The following is a 23,511-nucleotide window of genomic DNA, read 5'->3' as shown; positions in this document are numbered from 1 at the left end:
TACAAGTGGCCCTCAAATGGCAGCCATGACTGTGGTGTGGCCCTCAATGAAAACAAGTTTGACAAAGTACACACAAACACACACTACTACTACTACTACTACTACTACTATGAGGAAATAGCGAACAGTAATATGTTGTAATAATAATAATTATAATTTAAAAAAATAAATACACCGTATAATTTTCAGTAAAAGTCTGGCAACTAAACTAAATATTTAAAAAGAAAATTACGTAAATAGTAAAAAAAAAATCTATGGATTTTACCAGTTTTTTACGTAATTTTTTTTTAAAACATTTAAATTCATGGGCAAATGTATTAATTATTTACTGTTACAAGCGGCCCTCAAATGGCAGCCATGACTGTGGTGTGGCCCTTAATGAAAACAAGTTTGACAAAGTACACACAACTACTACTACTACTACTACTACTACTACGAGGAAATAGCGAACACTAATATGTTGTAATAATAATAATTTTAAAAAAAATACACCATATAATTTTCAGTAAAAGTCTGGCAACTAAACTAAATATTAAAAAAAAAAAATTACGTAAAGAGTAAAAAAAATTTGTGGATTTTACCAGTTTTTTACGTAATTTAAAAAAAAAAAATTTAAATTCATAGGCAAATGTATTCATTATTTACTGTTACAAGTGGCCCTCAAATGGCAGCCATGACTGCGGTGTGGCCTTCAATGAAAACAAGTTTGACAAAGTACACACAAACACACACTACTACTACTACTACTACTATTACTACTACTACTACGAGGAAATAGCGAACAGTAATATGTTGTAATAATAATAATAATAATTTAAAAAAATAAATACACTGTATAATTTTCAGTAAAAGTCTGGCAACTAAACTAAATATTTTTAAAAAATAATTACGTAAAGAGTAAAAAAAATCTGTGGATTTTACCAGTTTTTTACGTAAAAGAAATGAAAAATATATAAATTCATAGGCAAATGTATTAATTATTTACTGTTACAAGCGGCCCTCAAATGGAAGCCATGACTGCGGTGTGGCCCTCAATGAAAACAAGTTCGACAAAGTACACACAAACACACACTACTACTACTACTACTACTACGAGGAAATAGCGAACAGTAATATGTTGTAATAATAATAATAATAATTTAAAAAAATAAATACACCGTATAATTTTCAGTAAAAGTCTGGCAACTAAACTAAATATTTAAAAAGAAAATTACGTAAATAGTAAAAAAAAATCTGTGGATTTTACCAGTTTTTGACGTAATTTTTTGTTTTAAACATTTAAATTCATAGGCAAATGTATTAATTATTTACTGTTACAAGCGGCCCTCAAATGGCAGCCATGACTGCGGTGTGGCCCTCAATGAAAACAAGTTTGACAAAGTACACACAAACACACACTACTACTACTACTACTACTACTACTACTACTACTACGAGGAAATAGCGAACAGTAATATGTTGTAATAATAATAATAATAATAATTTAAAAAAATAAATACACCGTATAATTTTCAGTAAAAGTCTGGCAACTAAACTAAATATTTAAAAAGAAAATTACGTAAATAGTAAAAAAAAATCTGTGGATTTTACCAGTTTTTGACGTAATTTTTTGTTTTAAACATTTAAATTCATAGGCAAATGTATTAATTATTTACTGTTACAAGCGGCCCTCAAATGGCAGCCATGACTGCGGTGTGGCCCTCAATGAAAACAAGTTTGACAAAGTACACACAAGCACACACTGCTACTACTACTACTACTACTACTACTACTACTACTACTACGAGGTAATAGCGAACAACAAATCCATGATTGAAGCTTGCAATCCTACGACCACGGACCACTTTTCCACTCTGCATCAGTCCGTCTTAGATGAACTCAGGCCCAGCGAAGCCGGCGGCGTTTCTGGGTGTTGTTGATAAATGGCTTTCGTTTTGCATAGTAGAGTTTTAACTTGCACTTACAGATGCAGCGATAAACTGGAGTTACTGACAGTGGGTTTCTGAAGTGTTCCCTGAGTCCATGTGGTGATATCCTTTACACACTGGTGTCGGTTTTTGATGCGGTACCGCCTGAGGGACCGAAGGTCACGTTGGTTTTCGTCCTTGCCGCTTACGTGCAGTGATTTTTTCAGATTCTCTGAACCTTTTGATGATATTACGGAGCGTAGATGGTGAAATCCCTAAATTCCTTGCAATAGCTGGTTGAGAAATGTTGTTCTTGAACAATTTGCTCAGGCATTTGTTGACAAAGTGGTGACCCTCGCCCCGTCCTCGTTTGTGAACGACTGAGCATTTCACGGAAGCTGCTTTTATACCCAATCATGGCACCCACCTGTTCCCAATCAGCCCGCTCACCTGTGGGACGTTCCAAATAAGTGTTTGACCAGCATTCCTCAACTTTCTCAGTCTTTTTTGCCACTTGTGCCAGCTTTTTTTGAAACATGTTGCAGGCATCAAATTCCAAATGAGCTAATATTTGCAAAAAAATAACAAAGTTTACCAGTGTGGACGTTAAATATCTTGTCTTTGCAGTCTATTCAATTGAATATAAGTTGAAAAGGATTTGCAAATCATTGTATTCTGGTTTTATTTACCTTTTACACAACGTGACAACTTCACTGCTTTTGGGTTTTGTACGTGCACGTGTGTGTGTGTGACTGTGTGTGTTAATAATACAATTGTGTTATTTAAGACATTTTATATCAGGGGTCACCAACCTTTTTGAAACCAAGAGCTACTTCTTGGGTAGTGATTAATGCGAAGGGCTACCAGTTTGATACACACTTAAATAAATTGCCAGAAATAGCCAATTTGCTCAATTGACCTTTAACTCTATGTTATTATTAATAATTAATGATATTTACACTTCATTGAACGGTTTAAAAGAGGAGAAAACACCAAAAAAATTACAATTAAATTTTGAAACATAGTTTGTCTTCAATTTCGACTCTTTAAAATTCAAAATTCAACCGAAAAAAACTAGCTAATTTGAATCTTTTTGAAAAAATTAAAAAAAGAATTTATGGAACATCATTAGTAATTTTTCCTGATTAAGATTAATTTTAGAATTTGATGACATGTTTTAAATAGGTTAAAATCCAATCTGCACTTTGTTAGAATATATAACAAATTGGACCAAGCTATATTTCTAACAAAGACAAATCATTATTTCTTCTAGATTTTCCAGAACAAAAATTTTAAAAGAAATTCATAAGACTTTCAAATACGATTTAAATTTCATTCTACAGATTTTCTAGATTTGCCAGAATAATCTTTTTTGAATTTTAATCATAATAAGTTTGAAGAAATATTTCACAAATATTCTTCGCCGAAAAAACAGAAGCTGAAATGAAGAATTAAATTAAAATGTATTTATTATTCTTTACAATAAAAAAAATAAATGTACATTGATTTAAATTGTCAGGAAAGAAGAGGAAGGAATTTAAAAGGTAAAAAGGTATATGTGTTTAAAAATCCTAAAATCATTTTTAAGGTTGTATTTTTTTCTCTAAAATTGTCTTTCTGAAAGTTATAAGAAGCAAAGTAAAAAAATGAATGAATTTATTTAAACAAGTGAAGACCAAGTCTTTAAAAATATTTTCTTGGATTTTCAAATTCTATTTGAGTTTTGTCTCTCTTAGAATTAAAAATGTCCAGCAAAGCGAGACCAGCTTGCTAGTAAATAAATACAATTTAAAAAATAGAGTCAGCTCACTGGTAAGTGCTGCTATTTGAGCTATTTTTAGAACAGGCCAGCGGGCTACTCATCTGGTCCTTACGGGCTACCTGGTGCCCGCGGGCACCGCGTTGGTGACCCCTGCTTTATATGTTCTGCTGCTAGTGAAGAAGCTCGGCGTACAAACATCCTTAGTCACTGGTCCATTTGGTAAAGAGCAGCGTTAAAAAGAGGACGACCAGAGTCACGTAGAAGATGAAGAAGACCCTGTTGATATTTCTGGCCAGTCGGCTCCAGTATCCCAACTCCTCCTTGTGGCCGCCGTGCAGCAGCCTCAGCGTTCTCTCCATGGCCTTCAGCTCGTCCGACAGCTTCTCCAGCGTCTGGCACAGCACGCCGCTCTGACTCTGTGGCGAGGTTTTCCATTTTGTCAACTGGAATCCTTTTTTTTTTTTACATCCACAGGTGAGTGTCGGTCTCACCTCTCTGGCTCCGGGTAAGGTGGCGTTCAGAGCCTCGCTGGCAGACATGGAGTAGATGCCTCCGCAGTCCTGCACACCTGGAAGCAGTGACATATCGAAATTTGCGTTAAAAATAAAAAAATATCCTTAATTAAACCTCTAAAGGCTTAGTGGCCACATGTGTGGACAGCACCTTTTAGCTCTTATTTCCAAAATTGTGTACACTACTGAATTGGGGTCTGATGGCCACTTATGTGGACACTTATACTGCCATCTGGTGGTGTCAGAAGAGTATAACATACAATGGAATTTGGGGGAAAAAAAGTGTAAAAATAAGAATGAGCATGTCACTAAACATGAAGTACACGTTTGTGTACTTATGGACTAAGTACATCATATCAAAAGATGATTCTTAGTTTTTATTCTATATAAAAAAGCATGTAAACAAACAGCTTGGGCCTTAAGAGGTTTAGGGCAACGTCCCTTTTTTCTTGGCATTTTTTTCCATCATTCACAATCCTTATGTAAGACAAGAATACACTTTTTTAAATTTATTTTTTATGCATTCTAAGCCGTAAATAAACACTAGCAAGAGTCAGCTAACAATTTAGCCAATTGGAGTCGCTCTATTCCGCCTATAATCTGCTCTAAATTACTTCCGTAAACATTTTATTTACACACTGTAAGTATACTATATATGTCATGTAGTAACATTCATAATAACATGTAATATATACATGATGTAAGTATATATGTCATGTAGTAACATTCATAATAACATGTAATATATACATGATGTCAGTATATATGTCATGTAGTAACATTCATAATAACATGTAATATATACATGATGTAAGTATATATGTCATGTAGTAACATTCATAATAACATGTAATATATACAAGATGTAGGTTTATATGTAGTATCTAGTAACATTCATAGTAACATGTAATATGTACATGATGTAAGTATATGTCATGTAGTGACATTCATAATAACATGTAATATATACATGATGTAAGTATATATGTCATGTAGTAACATTCATAATAACATGTAATATATACATGATGTAAGTATATATGTCATGTAGTAACATTCATAATAACATGTAATATATACATGATGTAAGTATATATGTCATGTAGTAACATTCATAATAACATGTAATATATACATGATGTAAGTATATATGTCATGTAGTAACATTCATAATAACATGTAATATATACATGATGTAAGTATATATGTCATGTAGTAACATTCATAATAACATGTAATACATACATGATGTAAGTATATATGTAGTATCTAGTAACATTCATAATAACATGTAATATATACATGATATAAGTATATATGTCATGTAGTAACATTCATAATAACATGTAATATATACATGATGTAAGTATACATGTAATGTAGTAACATTCATAATAACATGTAATATATACATGATGTAAGTATATATGTAGTATCTAGTAACATTCATAATAACATGTAATACATACATGATGTAAGTATATATGGAGTGTAGTAACATTCATAATAACATGTAATATATACATAATGTAAGTATATATGTCATGTAGTAACATTCATAATAGCATGTCATATATACATGATGTAAGTATATATGTCATGTAGTAACATTCATAATATGTAATATATACATAATGTAAGTATATATGTCATGTAGTAACATTCATAATAACATGTAATATACGACCCCGAAGGGAATAAGCGGTAGAAAATGGATGGATGGATGGATATACATGATGTAAGTATATATGACATGTAGTAACATTCATAATAACATGTAATATATACATGATGTAAGTATACATGGAATGTAGTAACATTCATAATAACATGTAATATATACATGATGTAAGTATATATGTCATATAGTAACATTCATATTAACATGTAATATATACATGATGTAAGTATATATGACATGTAGAAACATTCATAATAACATGTAATATATACATGATGTAAGTATACATGGAATGTAGTAACATTCATAATAACATGTAATATATACATGATGTAAGTATATATGTCATGTAGTAACATTCATAATAACATGTCATATATACATGATGTAAGTATATATGTCATATAGTAACATTCATAATAACATGTAATATATACATGATGTAAGTATACATGGAATGTAGTAACATTCATAATAACATGTAATATATACATGATGTAAGTATATATGTCATATAGTAACATTCATAATAACATGTAATATATACATGATGTAAGTATATATGTCATGTAGTAACATTCATAATAACATGTAATATATACATGATGTAAGTATATATGTCATGTAGTAACATTCATAATAACATGTAATATATACATGATGTAAGTATATATGTCATGTAGTAACATTCATAATAACATGTAATATATACATGATGTAAGTATATATGTCATGTAGTAACATTCATAATAACATGTAATATATACATGATGTAAGTATATATGTCATGTAGTAACATTCATAATAACATGTAATATATACATGATGTAAGTACATATGTCATGTAGTAACATTCATAATAACATGTAATATATACATGATGTAAGTATATATGTCATGTAGTAACATTCATAATAACGTGTAATATATACATGATGTAAGTATACATGTAATGTAGTAACATTCATAATAACATGTAATATATACATGATGTAAGTATATATGTAATGTAGTAGCATTCATAATAACATGTAATATATACATGATGTAAGTATATATGTCATGTAGTAACATTCATAATAACATGTCATATATACATGATGTAAGTAAACATGTAATGTAGTAACATTCATAATAACATGTAATATATACATGATGTAAGTATATATGTCATGTAGTAACATTCATAATAACATGTCATATATACATGATGTAAGTAAACATGTAATGTAGTAACATTCATAATAACATGTAATATATACATGATGTAAGTATATATGTAATGTAGTAACATTCATAATAACATGTAATATATACATGATGTAAGTATATATGTCATGTAGTAACATTCATAATAACATGTAATATATACATGATGTAAGTATATATGTCATGTAGTAACATTCATAATAACATGTAATATATACATGATGTAAGTATATATGTCATTTAGTAACATTCATAATAACATGTAATATATACATGATGTAAGTATACATGTAATGTAGTAACATTCATAATAACATGTAATATATACATGATGTAAGTATGTATGTCATGTAGTAACATTCATAATAACATGTAATATATACATGATGTAAGTATATATGTCATGTAGTAACATTCATAATAACATGTAATATATACATGATGTAAGTATACATGTAATGTAGTAACATTCATAATAACATGTAATATATACATGATGTAAGTATGTATGTCATGTAGTAACATTCATAATAACATGTAATATATACATGATGTAAGTATATATGTCATGTAGTAACATTCATAATAACATGTAATTTATACATGATGTAAGTACATATGTCATGTAGTAACATTCATAATAACATTTAATATATACATGATATAAGTATATATGTCATGTAGTAACATTCATAATAACATGTAATATATACATGATGTAAGTATATATGTCATGTAGTAACATTCATAATAACATGTAATATATACATGATGTAAGTATATATGTCATGTAGTAACATTCATAATAACATGTAATATATACATGATGTAAGTATATATGGAGCGTAGTAACATTCATAATAACATGTCATATATACATGATGTAAGTATATATGTCATGTAGTAACATTCATAAAAACATGTAATATATACATGATGTAAGTATATATGTCAAGTAGTAACATTCATAATAACATGTAATATATACAAGATGTAAGTTTATATGTAGTATCTAGTAACATTCATAATAACATGTAATATAGATGCGATGTAAGTATATAAGTAATGTAGTAACATTCATAATAACATGTAATATATACATGATGTAAGTATATATGTCATGTAGTAACATTCATAATAACATGTAATATATACATGATGTAAGTATATATGTCATGTAGTAACATTCATAATAACATGTCATATATACATGATGTAAGTATATATGTCATGTAGTAACATTCATAATAACATGTCATATACACATGATGTAAGTATATATGTCATGTAGTAACATAATAACATGTAATATATACATGATGTAAGTACATATGTCATGTAGTAACATTCATAATAACATGTAATATATACATGATGTAAGTATATATGTAGTATCAAGTAACATTCATAATAACATGTAATATTCACATGATGTAAGTATATATGTAATGTAGTAACATTCATAATAACATGTCATATATACATGATGTAAGTATATATGTCATGTAGTAACATTCATAATAACATGTAATATATATATGATGTAAGTATATATGTCATGTAGTAACATTCATAATAACATGTAATATATACATGATGTAAGTATATATGTCATGTAGTAACATAATAACATGTAATATATACATGATGTAAGTATATATGTCATGTAGTAACATTCATAATAACATGTAATATATACATGATGTAAGTATATATGTCATGTAGTAACATTCATAATAACATGTAATATATACATGATGTAAGTATATATGTAATGTAGTAACATTTATAATAACATGTCATATATACATGATGTAAGTATATATGTCATGTAGTAACATTCATAATAACATGTAATATATACATGATGTAAGTATATATGTCATGTAGTAACATTCATAATAACATGTAATATATACATGATGTAAGTATATATGTCATGTAGTAACATTCATAATAACATGTAATATATACATGATGTAAGTATATATGTCATGTAGTAACATTCATAATAACATGTAATATATACATGATGTAAGTATATATGTCATGTAGTAACATTCATAATAACATGTAATATATATATGATGTAAGTATATATGTAGTATCTAGTAACATTCATAATAACATGTAATATATACATGATGTAAGTATATATGTCATGTAGTAACATTCATAATAACATGTAATATATACATGATGTAAGTATACATGTAATGTAGTAACATTCATAATAACATGTAATATATACATGATGTAAGTATATATGTCATGTAGTAACATTCATAATAACATGTAATATATATATGATGTAAGTATATATGTAGTATCTAGTAACATTCATAATAACATGTAATATATACATGATGTAAGTATATATGTCATGTAGTAACATTCATAATAACATGTAATATATACATGATGTAAGTATACATGTAATGTAGTAACATTCATAATAACATGTAATATATACATGATGTAAGTATATATGTCATGTAGTAACATTCATAATAACATGTAATATATACATGATGTAAGTATATATGTCATGTAGTAACATTCATAATAACATGTAATATATACATGATGTAAGTATATATGTAGTATCTAGTAACATTCATAATAACATGTAATATATACATGATGTAAGTATATATGTAGTATCTAGTAACATTCATAATAACATGTAATATTCACATGATGTTAGTATATATGTAATGTAGTAACATTCATAATAACATGTAATATATACATGATGTAAGTATATATGCAGTATCTAGTAACATTCATAATAACATGTAATATATACTGTACATAATGTAAGTATATATGTCATGTAGTAACATTCATTTAAAGTACCAATGATTGTCACACACACACTAGGTGTGGCGAAATGTGTCCTCTGCATTTGACCCATCCCCTTGTTCACCCCCTGGGAAGTGAGGGGAGCAGTGACCAGCAGCGGTGGCTGCGCCCAGGAGTCATTTTTTGGTGATTTACCCCCCAATTCCAACCCTTGATGCCGAGTGCCAAGCAAGGGTCCCATTTTTATCGTCTTTGGTATGACTCGGCCGGGGGTTTGAACTCACGACCTACCCATCTCAGGGCGGACACTCTAACCACTAGGCCACTGAGCAGTGTGTAAGTGTCTGGAAAACAACTGCTTTTAGTCATAACTGAAATGTTGGCGTTGAGCTAGACAGGTAGTCTTTTCTCAAGTATAGAGCTATCACTTTTGCATTCCCAAGTCCCACTAAGGCCACTAAATTGAGTTTTGTTGGCGGTTTTGGGATGTTTTTTAGAGGGCTTTATGGGCAGAATAGTGTTCTCCCGTCAGCCACCTCGTACTTGCCATGTTTTACGACTTAGAATGCGTTAAAAAAAAGGAAAACATGTGTTCTTGTCTCACATAGGGATTGTGAAAACCTCCCAAACTAGTGCAGTTTTCCTTTAAATGCAGGCACGTACCTCCGTTATAAAAGTTAGCGTGTTTGCTAAAGCCGCCGTTTTCCTCCCCGTCTGCGTGGTTGTCGCTTTTGTTGTCTATCTGCATCAGGCGCATCACACAGATGGTCTCCAAGAGGCTGAGCAGCATCAGAGCAAAGATCCCGATGCAGTAGACGCCTGAGGAGGAGCAGGAAGGATAGAACTGTATTGTCACTTTCACTTCCAGGACAACAAGGTTACATTTCCAGCACAGACCCGTTCAAGGGCACAGGGTGACAGGACAGGAACACTAAAAGGTGGGGAAAGGTGGACACGGGGGGAGGATAGTGAGTAAAAAAAAAGTAGATCCCAGACTAGACCCTGGGGCAGGGGTGGGGACTCAGTCTGGGGCCAGGAAGAAAAATATGGTATGATAACAATTGCTGACCCCACTATGGACTGGACTCCCCTATTATGTTAGATCCACTATGGACTGGACTCTCACTATTATGTTAGATCCACTATGGACTGGACTCTCACACTATTATGTTAGATCCACTATGGACTGGACTCTCACTATTATGTTAGATCCACTATGGACTGGACTCTCATACTATTATGTTAGATCCACTATGGACTGGACTCTCACTATTATGTTAGATCCACTATGGACTGGACTCCCCTATTATGTTAGATCCACTATGGACTGGACTCTCACTATTATGTTAGATCCACTATGGACTGGACTCTCACACTATTATGTTAGATCCACTATGGACTGGACTCTCACTATTATGTTAGATCCACTATGGACTGGACTCTTACACTATTATGTTAGATCCACTATGGACTGGACTCTCACTATTATGTTAGATCCACTATGGACTGGACTCCCCTATTATGTTAGATCCACTATGGACTGGACTCTCACTATTATGTTAGATCCACTATGGACTGGACTCTTACACTATTATGTTAGATCCACTATGGACTGGACTCTTACACTATTATGTTAGATCCACTATGGACTGGACTCTCACTATTATGTTAGATCCACTATGGACTGGACTCCCCTATTATGTTTGATCCACTATGGACTGGACTCTCACTATTATGTTAGATCCACTATGGACTGGACTCTTACACTATTATGTTACATCCACTATGGACTGGACTCTCACACTATTATGTTAGATCCACTATGGACTGGACTCTCACTATTATGTTAGATCTACTATGGACTGGACTCTCACACTATTATGTTAGATCCACTATGGACTGGACTCTCACACTATTATGTTAGATCCACTATGGACTGGACTTTCACACTATTATGTTAGATCCAATATGGACTGGACTCTCATACTATTATGTTAGATCCACTACGGACTGGACTCTCACACTATTATGTTAGATCCACTATGGACTGTACTCTCACTATTATGTTAGATCCACTATGGACTGGACTCCCCTATTATGTTAGATCCACTATGGACTGGACTCTCACTATTATGTTAGATCCACTATGGACTGGACTCTTACACTATTATGTTACATCCACTATGGACTGGACTCTCACACTATTATGTTAGATCCACTATGGACTGGACTCTCACTATTATGTTAGATCTACTATGGACTGGACTCTCACACTATTATGTTAGATCCACTATGGACTGGACTCTCACACTATTATGTTAGATCCACTATGGACTGGACTTTCACACTATTATGTTAGATCCAATATGGACTGGTCTCTCACACTATCATGTTAGATCCACTATGGACTGGACTCTCACTATTATGTTAGATCCACTATGGACTGGACTCTCACTATTATGTTAGATCCACTATGGACTGGACTCTCACACTATCATGTTAGATCCACTATGGACTGGACTCTCACACTATTATGTTAGATCCACTATGGACTGGACTCTCACTATTATGTTAGATCCACTATGGACTGGACTATCCCACTATTATGTTAGATCCACTATGTACTGGACTCTCCCACTATTATGTTAGATCCACTATGGACTGGAGTCTCACTATTATGTTAGACCCACTATGGACTGGACTCCCACTATTATGTTAGATCCACTATGGACTGGACTCTCACTATTATGTTAGATCCACTATGGACTGGACTCTCACTATTATGTTAGATCCACTATGGACTGGACTATCCCACTATTATGTTAGATCCACTATGGACTGGACTCTCACTATTATGTTAGATCCACTATGGACTGGACTCTCACTATTATGTTAGATCCACTATGGACTGGACTCTCACACTATTATGTTAGATCCACTATGGACTGGACTCTATTATGTTAGATCTACTATGGACTGGACTTTCACAATATTTTGCTAGACCCACTCGACGTCCATTGCATCCGGTGTCCCCTAGAGGGGGGGGTCACCCACATCTGCGGTCCTCTCCAAGGTTTTTCATAATCATTCACATCGACGTCCCACTGGGTAGTGAGTTTTTCCTTGCCCTTATGTGGGCTCTGAACCGAGGATGTCGTTGTGACTTGTTCAGCCCTTTGAGACACTTGTGATTTAGGGCTATATAAATAAACTTGGATTGATTGATAGGTGAGTAGATGGCCCAGGTGGGCCTTGTTATCTGATCACCTGTCGCCTTTATTAGCAGCAGCCGTGACGAGACACGGCGGTTGGAGTGGGAGCCAGAGAGAGAGAGAGAGAGAGACGGACTGAGAAAAAAGACAATTTTCTGGAAAGCAAAAGCCTAGCACGACTTATGAAAATCAAACCGTGTTGTACCCTGAACTCCGGGCTCTCGTGGCAGTGTGTTGTGGTCCGTGGAACCCACTAGAGGGCAACCTCTACAGTGCTGTACCGTGCATTCTACGAATAAAAGTCTTGTCAATTTTGTTGAGAGGCCAGTTGATCGATTCCATTGTTTAGATTTTGGAGAGCAAGTTAGAAGAAGAAAGCTAGGACAAGACAAAACAAAGAAGCCAGCAGGAGAGGTAAGGGGGAGGGAAAGGGAAAACGTCCGCCTCGGTTGAGTGCCAGGGAGAAAATAAACAATAACAAAAGACGGCCATGGATTCTGAGGAGGAAAGTGGTCTGCTTCTTACCGATGAGCGGGATCCTGTTGGTGGAGGACGGCAGGATTTCGTTGAGAATGAGCTGCAGCACGGTGACGGCCAACAGCACCGTGATCTTGAAGCTCAGCTTCTCCCCGGCCCTGTCCGAGATCAGGAAGGAGGCCAAGTCCAGACCCAGGAAGAACAGGACGGGCAACACGAAGTTGACGATGTAGAGGATGGGTTTTCTCCTCATGGTGATCTGAGAGACGGTGAGAGAGCTTCTAATGATGTCATCATTGGCATTTTAGGTATTTGGTGGGTTTTTTTTTTTTGCAGAAAATGGTGTTTCTCAGGCAAAATAACTATTTTTCAGTGCTTTTTCAGTATTTTCCAGTAGTTTTCATCAAATAAAATAGTTTTTTAAGCCAAAGTATGTTGTTTCATTGGAGGAAACATTGAAACGGTTAGTAATAACAGTAGGTTAGAACTGTGTGAGTTGTTGTGCCGCTGGCTTAGCCTTCTACTGCAGTGTTTTTCAACCACACTAGTGTGCCGTGAGATATTGTCTGGTGTGCCGTGAGAAATTACGCAACTTCACCTAATTGGTCCCAAAAATTTTTTTCCGCAAATCAATAATAATAATCTGCAAATAATGTGCCGTTGCTTAGTGTCCGTACTGTGTAGAACTCGGCAGGGTATACTTGCCAACCCTCCCGTTTTTAGCGGGAGAATCCCGGTATTCAGCGCCTCTCCCGACAACCTCCCGGCAGAGATTTTCTCCCGACAAACTCCCGGTATTCAGCCGGAGCTGGAGGCCACGCCCCCTCCAGCTCAATGCGGACCTGAGACTGAGTGGGGACAGCCTGTTCTCACGTCCGCTTTCCCACAATATAAACAGCTTGCCTGCCCAATGACGTCGTAACATCTAGGGCTTTTAGAGAGTAGAGTGCACAACTACGCGCACAACAACGAGACGAAGCAGAAGAACGAGGAAATTACAGACATGGCGACGCCGTCGACGAGCAAGATGAGGAAATACGCTTGTAAGTTCCAAAACGAATGGAAACAAGAATTTCAGTTCATCCAGGACAGTTCGAAGGGGAAGGTGTATGTTGTCTGTAAATTTTGTAGAACAGACTTCTCCATTGAACACGGTGGCCGAAATGATATACTCATCATGAACGGAGAAGTTAAACAAGACAATACTGCCATCTAATGGATAGCCACCGGAACACTGAAACTTAAGTATTTATTTTATTTATATGTAAATAGAATAAATAAATATATATATATATATATATATATATATATATATATATATGTATATATATATATATATATATATATATAGCTAGAATTCACTGAAAGTCAAGTATTTCATACATATATATATATATATATATATATATATATATATATATATATATATATATATATATATATATATATATATATATATATATATATATATATATATATATATATATATATATATATATATGAAATACTCGAGTTAGTGAATTCTAGCTGTAAATAATTTTGTGTGGTTTGGAGTTGAGAAAATAGTGTTTTTATGTAAAATTATGTTGTTTGCATCGCTAGAAAGGTGTTTTTATATAATAATAAAAAAAGACTTCACAGGAGATTGTTTTAGAGGAAAAAATATGTAAATTAGCGGTTTGGATTGGGGAATATTGTTGTTGTGTCGCTAGCTTAGCCTTCTACTGCATGAGAATAGTATCACCGTCCAGCAGCAAAATAAAGGTATGTTGGGTTTTTTTTTTAGCAGAAAATCATGTTTCTCAGGCAAAATAACTTTTTTTCAGTGCTTTTTTTAGTATTTTCCAGTGGTTTTTATCAAATACATTTTTTTTTTTAAGCCAAAGTATGTTGTTTCTGTTCCATGAAATACTATATTTGGGTCAAGATGTGGTCTTATCATAGTGTTAAGTATTAAAATGAGTTGTTTGGTTTGGAGACTATAGTGCTTCAAAACATGTTGTTTTAACTGCAGACATTTTTGTTTTTGAGGCAAAATCCATATTTTTCAGTGCAAGAACATTCCTTCTATGACTACATATGTTGATTTTATCACAGAAATGATTTATTTTTGTCCAAATAAATTGTTCGCATCATAGAAAATGCTTTGTGCAAAAATACAAATATGTAAAAAATATCTAATGGTATTGAAAATGTGTTTTGTGTCACAACATGTGGTTTGAAGTTGAGAAAATATTGTTTTTATGGAAAATTATGTTGTTTGCATCACTAGAAAGGTGTTTTTATAAAAATTAAAAAAAAAGAGGAAAAACTATGTAAATTAGCAGTTTGGATTGGGGAATATTGTTGTTGTGTCGCTAGCTTAGCCTTCTACTGCATGAGAATAGTATCACCGTCCAGCGGCAAAATAAAGAATGATTTACCTAAAAAATAGTTTTATTTGGATCAGTTCCTACTGTGTTTGGCAATGGATGAGTAAGTTATATACTCCGTTATTACGTTCACGATGTCGCTCGTAGCGTACTTTGTAGCCTTGAGTCTCGATCGTTCTTGAAGCAGCTGAACAGTGGAGTTATTAGCATGATGAAAGTTAGACTCGGTAGAAATTTAACCTTAGTCAGTTTTTGTGGCGTATTAGGTATGTTGTTTTGTTTTTTAGCAGGAAATCGTGTTTCTCAGGCAAAATAACTTTTTTTCAATGCTTTTTTTAATATTTTCCAGTGGTTTTTATCAAATAAATTATTTTTTTTAAGCCAAAGTATGTTGTTTCTGTTCCATGAAATACTATATTTGGGTGAAGATGTGGTCTTATAGTGTCAAGTATTAAAATGAGTTGTTTGGTTTGGAGACTATAGTGTTTCAAGGCATGTTGTTTTAACTGCAGACATTTTTGTTTTTGAGGCAAAATATATATATATCTTCAGTGCAAGAACATTGCTTCTGTGACTAAATAAGTTTATTTTATCACAGAAATGATTTATTTGTGTCCAAATAAATTGTTCGCATCATAGAAAATGCTTTGTGCAAAAAAACAAAAATGTAAAAAATATCTAATGGTATTGAAAATGTGTTTTCTGTCACAACATGTGGTTTGGAGTTCAGAAAATATTGTTTTTATGGAAAATTATGTTGTTTGCATCGCTACAAAGGTGTTTTTATATAATAAAAAAAAAGACTTTACAGGAGATTGTTTTTGAGGGAAAAATATATAAATTAGCGGTTTGGATTGGGGGAATATTGTTGTTGTGTCGCTAGCTTAGCCTTCTACTGCATGAGAATAGTATCACCGTCCAGCGGCAAAATAAAGAATGATTTACGTAAAAAATAGTTTTAATTGGATCAGTGCCTGCTGTGTTTGGCAATGGATGAGTAAGTTATATACTCCGTTATTATGTTCGCGATGTCGCTCGTAGCGTACAAGCGCTTGTAGCGTACTTTGTAGCCTTGAGTCTCGATCGTTCTTGAAGCAGCTGAACAGTGGAGTTATTAGCATGATGAAAGTTAGACTCGGTAGAAATTTAACCTCAGTCAGTTTTTGTGGCGTATTAGGTATGTTGTTTTTTGTTTTGTTTTTCAGAAAATCGTGTTTCTCAGGCAAAATAACTTTTTTTCAGTGCTTTTTTTTAGTATTTTCCAGTGGTTTTTATTAAATACAATTTTTTTTAAGCCAAAGTATGTTGTTTCTGTTCCATGAAATACTATATTTGGGTCAAGATGTGGTCTTATAGTGTTAAGTATTAAAATTAGTTGTTTGGTTTGGAGACTATAGTGTTTCAAGGCATGTTGTTTTAACTGCAGACATTTTTGTTTTTGAGGCAAAATATATATATATATCTTCAGTGCAAGAACATTGCTTCTGTGACTAAATAAGTTTATTTTATCACAGAAATGATTTATTTGTGTCCAAATAAATTGTTCGCATCATAGAAAATGCTTTGTGCAAAAATACAAAAATGTAAAAAATATCTAATGGTATTGAAAATGTGTTTTCTGTCACAACATGGGGTTTGGAGTTGAGAAAATAGTGTTTTTATGGAAAATTATGTTGTTTGCATCGCTAGAAAGGTGTTTTTATATAATAAAAAAAAAGACTTCACAGAAGATTGTTTTTGAGGGAAAAATATGTAAATTAGCGGTTTGGATTGGGGAATATTGTTGTTGTGTCGCTAGCTTAGCCTTCTACTGCATGAAAATAGTATCACCGTCCAGCAGCAAAATAAAGGTATGTTGGGTTTTTTTTTTTAGAAGAAAATCGTGTTTCTCAGGCAAAATAACTTTTTTTCAGTGCTTTTTTAGTATTTTCCAGTGGTTTTTATCAAATACATTATTTTTTTTAAGCCAAAGTATGTTGTTTCTGTTCCATGAAATACTATTTTTGGTTCAAGATGTGGTCTTATCATAGTGTTAAGTATTAAAATGAGTTGTTGTGTGACTAGCTTAGCCTTCTACTGCATGACAATAGCACCACCGTCCAGCAGCAAAATAAAGAATGATTACCTAAAAAATAGTGTTGCTGAAGCAAAACAAGCATATTTTTTTTGGTGCAAAAACAGTACTTTTGTGGCTATAGGTTGTTTTTATCACATAAAATTACATTTGGTAGCAAAATTGGGTTGTTTGTATCTGGTAAAATAGGGTTTGTGTTGTTTTGTGGAAAAATATGCTCATCTCATGGCAAAACAAATGAATACAAACTATGATATTTATGGCAAATCATGTTTTGGATGTGTTGTTATCATTGCGAACATGTTTGTTATTGAGGCTAAATGTTGTTTTCATCTCCGAAAATTTTGAATTTGTGTCAAAATTGTGTCGGTTTTTTTTTGGCATACAATGTTTGCACGTGCAAACATAAGCAAATATGCTGTTTGCACTGCAGAAAGTAGTGTTTTAAATTTTTTTTAAATGCTGCAAGTCTGGTGTTCATTGGTGTGTTGTTTGCATTGCAGAACCGAATTGAAGCTAACGTTATTTCGGCCATTAGGCGTTTTCAAAGAAATCAAGCAGACGACCAATTAGACGGACCGTGTAGACGATCTTGTCCTGGTCGCTGTCGACGCTGGCGTTGTAGGCGGTCACGTTCATGTTGAGGAAGACCCACTCGTACTGCGTCCTCATCAGCTCGCGCGACGACTCGGAGGCCTCGCTGGAGTTGTCGCTGGCCTTCAGGAGCAGGTCTTTGGCTGGGCAGTGGAAAACGGTGCAATTAATTAGTGCGGCTTCATTTCCCGGCGCCGATGGTGTATTTCCTCCCGAGTGAACATTAGCTTGAAAGCTATTTGGATCGATGCAAACTCATTAGGAACATTTCGTATTTCATACAGATTAGTCCGAATGTTAACACGAGAGTCTGTTTCACTTCCTGTTCCTGCTGGCGCTCTTTTTAGGTCAGTGGGTGTGGCTTTCGTTGTTTTTTTTTTACATTGGCCTTTCGGGCAATATGAACTGTGCACCATGAAGTCTGCCTGGCAACAAGCAGGACAATTATATTTTCAGCAGCTAAGATGGAAGTGTCAAAGTGCGGTAAGCATTGCATATTTTGTGGGGGGTTTTTTGCCATAAAAACAGAGTTTTCTTTAACAAAAATGGCATTAAACATAAAAATAAAATAAAGACTTTATATTGACAGACAAATCAAGTTGATTTCAAGATTTAAGCGTTGACAAAACAAACAAAAAAATGTAAACATATAATCGACACATAGATCTGAAATTGATATAGAGATTTAAGCGTTGAAACTAAAATTAAATTTAAAAAAATATTGTATGACTTATTTTTAACACTTTTATGAGCAGTTCCCTTTTGGATCCCTGATCATTTGACTGGGATTTTTTTTTTTAAACTTTATTTGCTCCAAAAATAAATAGGACTCAAAATGTTGTCATGAATTATGAACTAGCACATCAAATATTCCATTTATTATTAAACTTTTTTTTTTTTTTAATAAAATAAAATTTGGGGGGGTTAAGCATTGCATATTTTGTGTGTTTTTTTGCCATAAAAACAGAGTTTTCTTTAACAAAAATGGCATTAAACATAATTTTTAAAAAATGTTTTATTATATTGACAGACAGATCAAGTTGATTTAAGCAGATTTAAGCGTTGACAAAACAAACAAAAAAAAATAAATCTAATAATCCACAAATAGATCTGAAATTGATATAGAGATTTAAGTATTGAAACTAAAATTAATTTAAAAAAAATAATGTATGACTTATTTTTAACACTTTTATGAGCGGGGCCCTTTTGGATCCTTGATAATTTGACTGTTTTTTTTTTTTTTTTTTACTTTATTTGCTCTAAAAATAAATAGGACTCAAAAAACTATCACATCAAATATTCCATATATTATTTATTAATTTTTTTTGGGTGGTGGGCATTGCATATTTTGCCATAAAAACAGAGTTTTCTTGAACAAAAATGGCATTAAACATACATTTTTTTATTTTTTTTATTATATTGACAGACCGATCAAGTTGATCTACAGATTTAAGCGTTGACAAAACAAACAAAAAAAATGTAAACATATAATCGACACATAGATCTGAAATTGATATAGAGATTTAAGCGTTGAAACTAAAATTAAATTAAAAAAAATAATGTATGACTTATTTTTAACACTTTTATGAGCCTTTTGGATCCCTAATAATATGATTTTTTTTTTTTTTTTTTAAACTTTATTTGCTCCAAAAATAAATAGGACTCAAAATATTGTCATGAATTATGAACTATCACATCAAATTTTCTATATATTATTTAAAAATATATATTTTGGGGGGGGGGGGGCATTGCATATTTTGTGCTTTTTTGCCATAAAAACAGAGCTTTCTTGAACAAAAATGGCATTAAACATACTGTACATTTTATTTATTTGAATTATATCGACACAGATCAAGTTGATCTACAGATTTAAGCGTTGACAAAACAAACAAAAAAAATGTAAACATATAATCGACACATAGATCTGAAATTGATATAGAGATTTAAGCGTTGAAACTAAAATTAATTTTTTTTTAAAAATGTATATAACTGATTTTTAACACTTTTATGAGCGGGGCCCTTTTGGATCCCTGATAATTTGACTGGGATTTTTTTTTTTTACTTTATTTGCTCCAAAAATAAATAGGACTCAAAATGTTGTTATGAATTATGAACTATCACATCAAATATTCCATTTATTATTTTTTTTAAAAATAAAAAAATTTGGGGGGGGTTAAGCATTGCATATTTTGTGTGTTTTTTTTGCCATAAAAACAGAGTTTTCTTTAACAAAAATGGCATTAAACATAATTTTTTTATTTTTTTTATTATATTGACAGACAGATCAAGTTGATTTAAGCAGATTTAAGCGTTGACAAAACAAACAAAAAAAATAAATCTAATAATCCACAAATAGATCTGAAATTGATATAGAGATTTAAGCATTGAAACTAAAATTAATTTTAAAAAAAATAATGTATGACTTATTTTTAACACTTTTATGAGCGGGGCACTTTTGGATCCTTGGTAATTTGACTGTTTTGGGGTTTTTTTAACTTTATTTGCTCTAAAAATAATAGGACTCAAAAAACTATCACATCAAATATTCCATATATTATTTTTTTGGGGGGGGGGCATTGCATATTTTGTGTTTTTTTTGCCATAAAAACAGAGTTTTCTTTAACAAAAATGGCATTAAACATACTGTACATTTTATTTATTTTAATTATATCGACACAGATCAAGTTGATCTACAGATTTAAGCGTTGACAAAACAAACAAACAAAAATGTAAACATATAATCGACACATAGATCTGAAATTGATATAGAGATTTAAGCGGGGGGGGGATATTGCATATTTTGTGTTTTCTTTTTTGGCATTAAAAACTGGGTTTTATTTAACAAAAATTGCATAAAACATGAAAAAAAAAAAAAAAAAAAAACTTTATATCGACAGACGGATCAAGTTGATCTACAGATTTAAGCATTGACAAAACAAAAAAAAAAATAGACGTATAATCGACAAAATATATCTGAAATTGATATAGAGATTTAAACGTTGAAACTAAAATGAATTAAAAAAAAATAATGTATGACTTATTTTTAACACTTTTATGATCCCTTTTGGATCCCTAATAATTTGACTGTTTTTTGTTTTTTTTTTACTTTATTTGCTCCAAAAATTAAATAGGACTCAAAATGTTGTTATGAATTATGAACTATCACATCAAATATTCCTTATATTTGAATTTTGGGTGGGGGGGGAATATTGCATATTTTGTGGGGTGTTTTGGCATTAAAAACTGGGTTTTATTTAACAAAAATTGCATAAAACATGAAAAAAAAAAAAAAACTTTATATTGACAGACAGATCAAGTTGATCTAAAGATTTATGCGTTGACAAAACAAACAAAACTAAAAAAACATATAATCTACGAATAGATCTGAAATTGAAATCAAGATTTAAGCTCTGAAACTAAAATAGATTTTAAAAAAATAATGTATAACGTATTTTTAACACTTTCATGGACCCTGATAAATATTCCATACATTAGAATTTTTTGGGGGGTAGTAAATCTTGCATATTTTGTGTTTTTGCCATAAAAACTGAGTTTTCTTTCACAACATTTGCATTAAACATGAAAAAAACAACAACAAAATATATCGACAGACAGATTAAGTTGTTCCAAAGTAGGGGTCCCTAAAATTTTTGACCAGGGGGCGGCATTGGGTTAAAAAATTGGCCTGGGGCCGGCTATATATATATATATATATATATATTATATATATATATATATATATATATATATATATATATATATATATTTATATATATATATATATATATATATATATATATATATATATATATATATATATATATATATAGCCGGCCCCAGGCCAAATTTTTTAACCCCAATTGCCGCCCCCTGGTCAAAAATTTTTAGGGACCCCTACTTTGGAACAACTTAATCTTAATATATATATATATATATATATATATATATATATATATATATATATATAAATATATATATATATATATATATATATATAGTATATAAATATATATATATTATATATATTTTTTTTTTTTTTTTTTAAATTTATTTATTTATTTTAATTAAAAAAATAAAAATAATTCATGTTTTATGCAATTTTTGTTAAAGAAAAACCCTGTTTTTATGGCAAAAAAACCACAAATATGCAATATCCCCCCACCCCCAAAAAAATTCAAACATAAGGAAAATTTGATGTGATAGTTCATAATTCATAACAACATTTTCAGTCCTATTTATTTTTGGAGCAAATAAAGTAAAAACAAAAATCCCAGTCAAATGATCAGGGATCCAAAAGGGCCCCGCTCATAAAAGTGTTAAAAATAAGTCATACATTATTTTTTGAATTTCATTTTAATTTCAACGCTTAAATCTCTATATCAATTTAAAATCTATTTGTCGATTATATGCTTTAATTTTTTTGTTTCTTTGTCAATGCTTGAATCTGTAGATCAACTTGATCTGTCTGTCGATATAATAAAAATAAAAACATGTTTATGTTTAATGCCATTTTTGTGAAAGAAAACCCTGTTTTTACAGCAGAAACATGTATATATACACATGTATATATGTATATGTTTATTGTGTATAAATATATATACATAATATGTATATATTATACCTAAAACATATACATATGTACATATATATATATATATATATATATATATATATATATATATATATATATATTATATATATATATATATATATATATATATATTGCATATTGTGTGTTTTTGTCCAGAAAAACAGGGTTTTCTTTCACAAAAATGGCATTAAACATAAAAAACAAACAAACAAAAAATATATATAATATATTTATATATATATATATATATATATATATATATATATATATATATATATATATATATATATATATATATATATATATGGCTTTTTT

General features: G+C 31.5%; 1 protein-coding gene across 1 annotated transcript; it reads right to left on the bottom strand.

The window, feature by feature from the left end:
* Window positions 1-3,430: 3,430 nt before the first annotated feature.
* LOC133656431 (5-hydroxytryptamine receptor 3C-like) lies at window positions 3,431-18,873 on the bottom strand. The gene is made up of 6 exons (XM_062057509.1): window positions 18,861-18,873; window positions 18,591-18,748; window positions 13,614-13,824; window positions 10,540-10,695; window positions 4,161-4,237; window positions 3,431-4,085 (listed from the first exon to the last, which is right to left on the bottom strand). Exons 1-6 carry the CDS (start codon window positions 18,871-18,873, stop codon window positions 3,870-3,872), a joined length of 831 nt encoding a protein of 276 aa, XP_061913493.1. The 3' UTR covers window positions 3,431-3,869.
* Between the last annotated feature and the right edge of the window lie 4,638 nt (window positions 18,874-23,511).

This window comes from Entelurus aequoreus, linkage group LG08, assembly GCF_033978785.1.
Source record: "Entelurus aequoreus isolate RoL-2023_Sb linkage group LG08, RoL_Eaeq_v1.1, whole genome shotgun sequence".
Taxonomy (NCBI): Eukaryota; Metazoa; Chordata; class Actinopteri; order Syngnathiformes; family Syngnathidae; genus Entelurus; species Entelurus aequoreus.
This window is presented reverse-complemented; position numbering and strand designations above follow the sequence as displayed.